Source organism: Colobus angolensis, unplaced genomic scaffold (assembly GCF_000951035.1).
Source record: "Colobus angolensis palliatus isolate OR3802 unplaced genomic scaffold, Cang.pa_1.0 Scaffold242, whole genome shotgun sequence".
Taxonomy (NCBI): domain Eukaryota; kingdom Metazoa; phylum Chordata; class Mammalia; order Primates; family Cercopithecidae; genus Colobus; species Colobus angolensis.
Genome location: NW_012115622.1, coordinates 1,064,798 through 1,073,359, shown reverse-complemented (window position 1 = coordinate 1,073,359; position 8,562 = coordinate 1,064,798). Strand labels below are relative to the sequence as shown.

The 8,562-nt window shown below is 42.9% G+C and overlaps 1 protein-coding gene across 1 annotated transcript in view; it reads left to right on the top strand.

Moving 5' to 3' along the window:
* The window catches only part of CECR2 (cat eye syndrome chromosome region, candidate 2), an 87,341-nt gene that overhangs the window by 20,254 nt on the left and 58,525 nt on the right, over positions 1-8,562 (top strand). Inside the window, exons 2-6 of the mRNA XM_011945660.1 lie at positions 1,210-1,393; positions 3,224-3,363; positions 4,137-4,241; positions 6,445-6,494; positions 7,877-8,046. Coding sequence (XP_011801050.1) covers positions 3,308-3,363; positions 4,137-4,241; positions 6,445-6,494; positions 7,877-8,046 — 381 coding nt within the window. The 5' untranslated portion in view covers positions 1,210-1,393; positions 3,224-3,307. The remainder of the gene's footprint in view (positions 1-1,209; positions 1,394-3,223; positions 3,364-4,136; positions 4,242-6,444; positions 6,495-7,876; positions 8,047-8,562) is intronic.

The following is an 8,562-nucleotide window of genomic DNA, read 5'->3' as shown; positions in this document are numbered from 1 at the left end:
GACAGAGGGAGACTCCATCTTAAAAAAAAAAAAAAAAGCTTTTCTTCGTTTTGGTGCGAGGTGGAAGATGGATGCCTTAAGTGTAGACTGCTGCTAGCTGAATACCATGTGGGAGCACAAAGGTGACCTGAAGGATGTCCTTGGTGAAGAGTTTGAAAATTTGGTCTTCACAAGAGTTGCTTGGCTCATTTGAAATTGCCGGGAGTCTGAGGATTTCTGACATAATTGCCTGTTGGAGTCTGTAAATACACACTTAAAGACAGTGAGGATGTGAATAAATATATTAATGCACTTTGAAAAAAAAAAAAGAAAAAGAATCAAAAAAAATTAAAATACAGTGTTTTATAGCATAACTTAAAGTTCATGTATAATAGAATATAAAATTATAGTTGCATATCTGTGTAGCCATTTGTATTCTGGAGGAGTTTCCGCCTTTTTATCTTAACCTGAAATATAAATTAGGTTAGGCCAACTACAAGTTTCTTTTTTTTTTCTCTTGCCACTTATGTCATAAACCCAACTTTGTACTATCTGTCTGAACCGCATAGTGTCTTCAATTATACATGTAGAGGGTGAGACTTTTGCCTCAGCTTCATAGCCTACACATTTGATTATGCTTTTACCCATTCCCCCAGAATGTGATATTTGGGCTTTAAAGTCAACCTATTCTGTGAAAAACCCTCTTTATGTATTTATCTTCCTTGATAGTTGACAAAACACAATATCCATGTAAGTAGGGTGAACCTTCATGAGGGACTTCCTATTACCGTTTTTCATTTCTGCTTTCTGTGCAAAATTTGTCAGCTGGGCCACGTGTGTTAGCTCACACCTGTAATCCCAGCACTTTGGGAAGCCAAGGCGGGTGCATCATTTGAGTCTAGGAGTTTGAGAACAGCCTGGGCAACGTAGGGAGACCCCTGTCTACAAAAAATACAAAGATTAGCTGGGTGTGGTGGTGCATGCCTGTGGTCCAGGTACCTGGGAGGTTGAGGTGGGAGAATCTTTTGAGCCCAGGAGAACTGCAGTGAGCTGAGATCGTGCCACTGTGCTCCAGCCTAGATGACAGAGCAAGACCCTGTCTGTATAAAAAAACAAACAAACAAACAAACAAAAATCTGTCAGCTGTCAGATCATGAGTTCTCTGTCTCCTTCTCCCAACCATCCTATATGTTATATTAATGTATTTTTGTGTTTGGGGCCCTGGTCTAGGCCTCAGACATTCCACAGCTACCTAGAGGACATCATCAACTACCGCTGGGAGCTCGAGGAAGGGAAGCCCAACCCTCTGAGGGAAGCCAGTTTCCAGGACCTGCCTCTTCGCACACGGGTGGAGATCCTGCACCGCCTCTGTGATTACCGGCTGGATGCAGACGATGTCTTCGATCTTCTAAAGGTATGCTTAACTGGCAATCCTTTCCCTACAGCTATGAAAAGCCAGCAATCAGAAATGCAGTCAGAATGTAAAACCCAAAGATATCAGCCAGAGTTTGGCTTGTGGTACTAGTCTTGGTACTATTCGTTGCCAATAACACTGTATAGAAAACCATGATTGCTGTAGCCAAGGAGATGCAGGATGTGCATCCCTATGGAAGCACATGATTTTGCTCTAATTTCTAGTCTGGTTTCATCTTCCTTTACGTGCACTGAGTCCCATCTGCAATAGGTACCACCAGAAAACCGTGTTTGTTCTGTCATCAGCCAAACCTGCAACTAAATTAGCCACTGAATTTTATTTCTCAAGGTGTAAACTTGATTGAATATAATTGAAGTATTTACTGAAATCTCCAAGAACCTGAAACCATATATGCTAGTGAAGTTCATCCTCTACATACATCCACATTACAAAAAATGTGTTGAAGAAGGAAGCTATGGCCATCTCTCTCCTCCCCTTTGGTGCGGTTATCTGTTTTAGATCCTAGAGGGGCCCAGATGCTGTGGCTCACGCCTGTAATCCCAGCACTTTGGGAGGCTGAGGCGGACGGATCACGAGGTCAGGAGATCAAGACCATCCTTGCTAACATGGTGAAACCCCGTCTCTACTAAAAATACAAAAAACTAGCCAGGCGTGGTGGCGGGCACCTGTAGTCCCAGCTACTCGGGAGGCTGAGGCCAGAGAATGATGTGAACCCGGTAGGCGGAGTTTGCAGTGAACGGAGATCCCACTGCTCTCCAGCCTGGGCAACAGAGCAAGACTCCATCTTTTTAAAAAAAAAGTAGTATATCATCGAGGGGAGGGTGTGGGTTATTGCTTTCACTCGTAGGGAAGTCAGTTTCTTATCCTGTTCTATCATCAGTGATTAAATGTGGTGATAACTTCTCAGTTGAGCTCTGTGCATGAACACATTATAAAAAAATCATTGTGTAATTTAGCACAGTCTTTGCCGAGGACTCAAGGACTTCAGTAGCAGTGGGAAGGCCAGTACAGGTCAGCCCCCGAGGTAAATTGGGAGCCCTGTCGCTGGAGCTCAGCTGGAGTGAGAGGTCACGGAAGGTTATGCTGGAGGATGCCACAGAGGATCCCGTGGGGCAAAGCTTGCCCCTTGCCTGTTCCACCCGGTTGTACTTGTCTTTCTTTTTGTGTGTGCTCACATTAAAACAACTGCTCCCAGCCAAATCTGTAGACTGTCCATCAGGATTGCTGTTGGATTCTCTTTTTTGTGAAAAGGGAACAATGGTGGGGATAGGGAGCATTTTAATATTTCCATCTCTTGTTCCTCAAAGTAGGTGCCACCTTCCCATTGTATCCTTGTTTCTTAGGCCAATTGAAAATTACATAAGATACTTGGGCATTTTTATTTTACTTATTTTATTTTTATTTTTATTTTTATTTTTGAGACGGAGTCTCTCTCTGTTGCCCAGGCTGATATGTGGTGGCATGATCTCAGCTCACTGCAGCCTTCACCTCCCAGGTTCAAGCGATTCTTCTGCCTCAGCTTCCCAAGTAGCTGGGACTACGGTCGCCCGCCACTACGCCCAGCTAATTTTTTGTATTTTTAGTAGAGGCAGGGTTTCACCATGTTGGCCGAGCTGGTCTGGAACTCCTGACCTCCTGATTCGCCTTCCTCAGCCTCCCAAAGTGCTGGGATTACAGGCATGAGTCACCGCGCCCAGTGATACTTGGGCATTTTTAGATTTGAGGTATGCCTGAGTGTAAATTTGGAATCCTCATTTTCATTTTTTCCTGGTGTATTTTGTTCCCCATTTCCCCAAATGTTCTGCCTAGGGTCTGGATGCAGACAGTCTCCGTGTGGAGCCATTGGGTGAAGACAATTCTGGAGCACTCTATTGGTATTTCTATGGAACACGAATGTACAAAGAGGACCCGGTACAAGGAAAATCCAATGGAGAACTGTCTTTGAGTAGGTATGTTCTTTAATGTCAGGACATGATAACTACTGTATTAAAATGTCATTAAGATTAAATGCATCAGAATTCTACAGCACAATTTTTTTTTTCCTAATGAAGGAATTCTCTCTAAGCATGCCTGCAAAGAGATGGTAAGGAGATACTTCATGCAAAAACAAAAAGGGATTAATTCTCTGCTACCAGAGGGGTTAAAGATACTTTTTTGATCTGAAGTTCTTGATAGGAGGTTTCTGAGAAATGCCACTCCTCTTACCACAGGCTATTTTAATATAGCAGGTTTCTTCCCAGCAGTACAATCATTTCAGTGCAGTAACAGTTTTCATCTTGCATCATCAGTCCTTAAGATCTCCTTTGATCTCCTTTTTTCTACTAGAATTAATGATGTAGTTTATGAACCTTAGTATCCATCAGTGTAAGAACAGAAGGAACTTACATGATGCCTGAAACATAAGCTTTACTAAGTAAGGAAGAGGCCGCATTTCCATGGCATCCCAAAACGATGCTAACCTCTTATTTAGGCTTTCTTATTGCTAGGAGCATGCTTACTCTTCGGAAGGTGTCAGATCTTAAGCACATTTTAGTATTACAGAATGTTAGTTTTCCTCAGATCCATAGTCTAATAATGGAAGACTGGAAGTTACTCTTCCCTTTTCCTTTCACTGCTACGTTTAATCCTTTTTGGTCATCTCATGGCCAGAAATACTGTTTTAAAATCATATGTAGCATGCCAATCCTATGCCAGAACATTTCTATTTATTATTATTTATTAGGGAAAGTGAAGGACAAAAAAATGTCTCAAGTATTCCTGGAAAAACAGGAAAAAGAAGAGGAAGACCCCCAAAACGGAAGAAACTGCAGGAGGAGATTCTGTTGAGGTAAGAAAATCTCGTTAGTTGTGGTCATAGACCATGGCAGAAGGGACCTTAATTCATTTATTCCTTTTTCTTTATTTTGCCTGTGCCATGGGAAGCACATTATTATGGGAACCTGAAACTGAGTGCTTATGAGATTACCACGTGTGCAGTACAGAATCAGGAAGTCCTTAGTGCGTGGCATCTGGCAAGTCACCTGCCCTCTCTAAGCGAGTTCTCTTACTAGATGATGGATGTACACTTAATGAGGATTATATTGAACGAGACCATTTTTTTCGTTCTTCAATTTTATATTTAATTTTAGCAATGAAAAAGATACTTGGGGGATTTTCTTTTATATGTCGTTATCTTCTAGGAAATTTCACCATGTGAATCTTGCTATAGGAGTTTTCACAATCTGACCTATACTGTGTAAATACACTTCTTACTTAAGGATCAACTCTATCACTAAGACTATTAAAGTGAGGCTGTATTCTTAAAAATTCTGGTAACTCAGAACAAGTGGCTTCTTCCCTTGCTACTTAATCTAAATGCTTGAGTTAGGCTGGATTTCACCATGTTTCTTTTTAACCACTAAGAAATATTTCTAGGAAATCAGATTAAGAGTATAAATCACTCAGAACCTGATTTTAACTCAGTCAGCATCCACTTAACTTTCTAGAAGTTCAGCCTCAGATTGCAGCTGCCTATTTCTTCCTTACCCGTTTCAGTGACAAATGTCTTGTAATTACTTATGTTTTGTGTATGCAACACCTGTTTCCGGGTTTGGTTAGGATTCCACACGTCCTCTGATATTCAGAAACCTTAGTGATACCTGTCTCCATTTACCCGTAAGTATCAAGAAACACAGTCGCTTAGAGTTGGGACTGTAGCATCATTTTAACAAGCATCTATGGACTTGTGCTACCCTCTACTGGTGATTTTTTTTTCCTTGAGAGCTGTGTATGTAAGCCAGTATTTAAATATTTTATCATTAAATTTAAAATTCAGTTTCTCTTTCACGCTAACCACATTTGAAATGCTCAACAGTCACGTGGTTTATTGGATAATGCCAATAGAGAACATTGTCATTCTCTCAGAAACTTGAAAACAAGAGAAAAGTTTCCTTTCTTTTTCAGGGATACAAGTGAAAATGATACTTCATGCTATTGCGTTATACACTTTGCATTTTGTAATTTAATCTCCAACATCCCTGTGAGGTAGGCACTATTAATAGCTCCATTTTTGGGGAAAGTTAATTAACTTTCCTGAGGTCACATTGTAAGGGGCACAGGTTGAATAGAGGCATTCCCAGTTTGGAGCCCATGCTCTTAACCCTCTACCTTAGGTAAGGATAAATTATGATAAATACACCTGTCTTCAGTGTGGCCTCAAATCAGCGAGGACATTGGAATCCCTACAGTTCTTTTTTCTTGGCATTTAATTATTAACAATTGCATCTGTCTCTCTTGACTGGAGCAGTAATAAAAAACAAGAACAGGCTGGGCACGGTGGCTGAAGCCTGTAATCCCAGCACTTTGGGAGGCCGAGATGGGCGGATCACGAGGTCAGGAGATCCAGACCATCCTGGCTAACACGGTGAAATCCCGTCTCTACTAAAAAATACAAAAAACTAGCTGGGCGAGGTGGCGGGCGCCTGTAGTCCCAGCTGCTTGGGAGGCTGAGGCAGGAGAATGGCGTAAACCCGGGAGGCGGAGCTTGCAGTGAGCTGAGATCTGGTCACTGCACTCCAGCCTGGGCGACAGAGTGAGACTCCGTCTCAAAAAAAAAAAAAAATGCAAAAATTAACTGGGCCTGGTGGTGAGTGCCTATAGTCCCAGCTACTCGGCAGGCTGAGGCAGGAGAATCATTTGAACCCAGGAGGCGGAGGTTGCAGTGAGCTAAGATCACGCCATTGCACTCCAGCCTGGGTGACAGGGCAAGACTCCCTCTCAAAAAAGTAAAAGTAAAAAATGAAAGTTACTGTTTTCTTATACATGCTGTTGCCATAACATAGGGTAGCTGTATGTCAGTACTTCCCTTCTAGACCAACATGCCTACATCCTAGTGTTCATTTATTCAGCACTCTACCTCCAAGCCTTGTTCCCTTAACACACACATACACTCTCTTTGTGTTAAATTAATTGGGTCTACCATCCTGGGGTGGCACAGAACAATTTTGGACCTGTCTTTGTTTTAATTGACACCTCTTTTTCCTGTGTTTCAGTGAAAAGCAGGAAGACAACTCCTTGGCATCTGAGCCACAGACAAGACATGGTAATGTTGTTTAGTGGTGTTGAGAAAGAATTAAGTAAATATGATTCATTTATGCTAGAGTGTTGACTCTGTCTTTTTCTAGAGTCATACAAAGTAAAGATGATTGCAATAGCCTTTGACCTCCCCTCCGTACCCTTCTTCAGTTCTCTTCCACACACCTTATCCTGTGCCCAGCTCATCATCTGACTGAGGATTAAGATCAAAACTCGGTCTTTTCACTAGTGTTCTGTTTACTAGGGATAGTGTAATAGACTCCTCAACATTGGAGTGAATCACCAGCTTCTCAGAGAGGTCTTTTTCATGTCAGCGCCTCCTGACACAGTGGTTTCCTTATGGGTTTGCGGCATACTGGTTTCCTGCCTAGATTTTAATTTTGTCATCCAAATAGCATAAAAATGGGAGGCACATACCAGTTTGCACAGTGTAGTTGAGGCTAGGTAGACTCTGCAGAGACTCAAACTCAAAACCATTTCTGTCAACATATTTAATCATTTCTAGGCTGTGAATATCTATCTTGTTAAAATCACAGTAGTTATATTTGTATTACCTTTAGACACTACTTTTTTTTTTTTTTTTTAGTTGTTAGCAGTGACTTTAACAAGAAAACCAGAAGTATACGTTGTCAACTTTAAAATTAAAAAGAGGCCATTGCAGTGGCTCATGCCTGTAATCCCAGCTCTTTGGAAGGTCAAGGCGGGCCAATCACCTGAGGTTAGGAGTTCAAGACCAGCCTGGCCAACATTGTGAAACCCCATCTCTACTAAAAATGCAAAAATTGGCCGGGCGTGGTGGCAGGCACTTGTAATCCCAACTACTCGGGAGGCTGAGGCAGGAGAATCACTTGAATCTGGGAGGCGGAGGCGTAGGCTGCAGTAAGCTGAGATGGTGCCCCTGCACTCCAGCCTGGGCGACAGAGTGGAACTGTCTCTAAATAAATAAATAAATGAAATTTAAAAGTGGGCCAGGTGCAGTGGCTCACACTTATAATCCCAGCACTTTGGGAGGTCAAAGCAGACCTCCTTGAGCTCAGGAATTAAAGACAGCCAGGGCAACGTGGCAAAACCCTGTCTTTACTAAAAATGCAAAAGATTAGCTGGGTGTGCTGGTACACACCTGTAGTCCCAGGTACTTGGGGGTTGCTGAGATGGGAAGATGCCTTGAGCCCAGGAGGCAGAGGTTACAGTGAGCTGAGATGGTGCCACTGCACTCCAGCCTGGGCAATAGAGCCAGACCCTGTCTCAAAAAAATAAATAAATAAATAATAGGTCTCTTTTTTGACTCCCTTATTTTAGTCATGACCCAGGGTAGAAACAAAATTGAGACAAAATAAGGAAAGGTCCTCATAGGATCTCCTGTAGTTAAACTATTCCTTTATTTTCTAGGGTCCCAAGGGCCGGGCCAAGGTACTTGGTGGCTCCTGTGCCAAACAGAAGAAGAATGGAGACAGGTCACTGAGAGTTTTCGCGAGAGGACCTCCGTTCGAGAACGGCAGCTCTACAAGCTCCTCAGTGAGGACTTCCTGCCTGAGATCTGCAACATGATCGCCCAGAAGGTGCACCACACTCTCTGCTCAGTCCTCCTCTGTGTTAGGCCTGATGCTGCATTGTTTAAGGATTATTCATGAGACCTTCCCCATACTTCCCACTGTCCTGGAAATAGTGCAGGCTTCCATCCTGTCTGAACTCCAGTGTAAGAATGGGACCCCATGCCACCCCCTCTCCTTCACTGTGGGTCCTATCATGTTCTCCTTCCCCCAGGACGTCCTCAGTGTCTACCACCCACCAATAGTGACGGTGGCTTTTCACAGTCTGGAACCAGCTTTCGAACATCTTATGGGTTTGTCTTTGTCCTTGTAGCTCCATTGCCAGCCCTTTGCCTGGCTCCACCTGATTGTGTCCTCTTCACCAAATTCAGGGCAAGCTATAGTCTCAAACCATATGCCCCTACTTCATGACATTTTCAGACATCCTTCCTCCTCTTTTTCCTTTTTTTCCCCCAGGCTGGAGTGCAGTAGCGCAATCTCGGTTTACTGCAGCTTCTGCCTTCCAGGTTCAAGCGATTCTCCTGC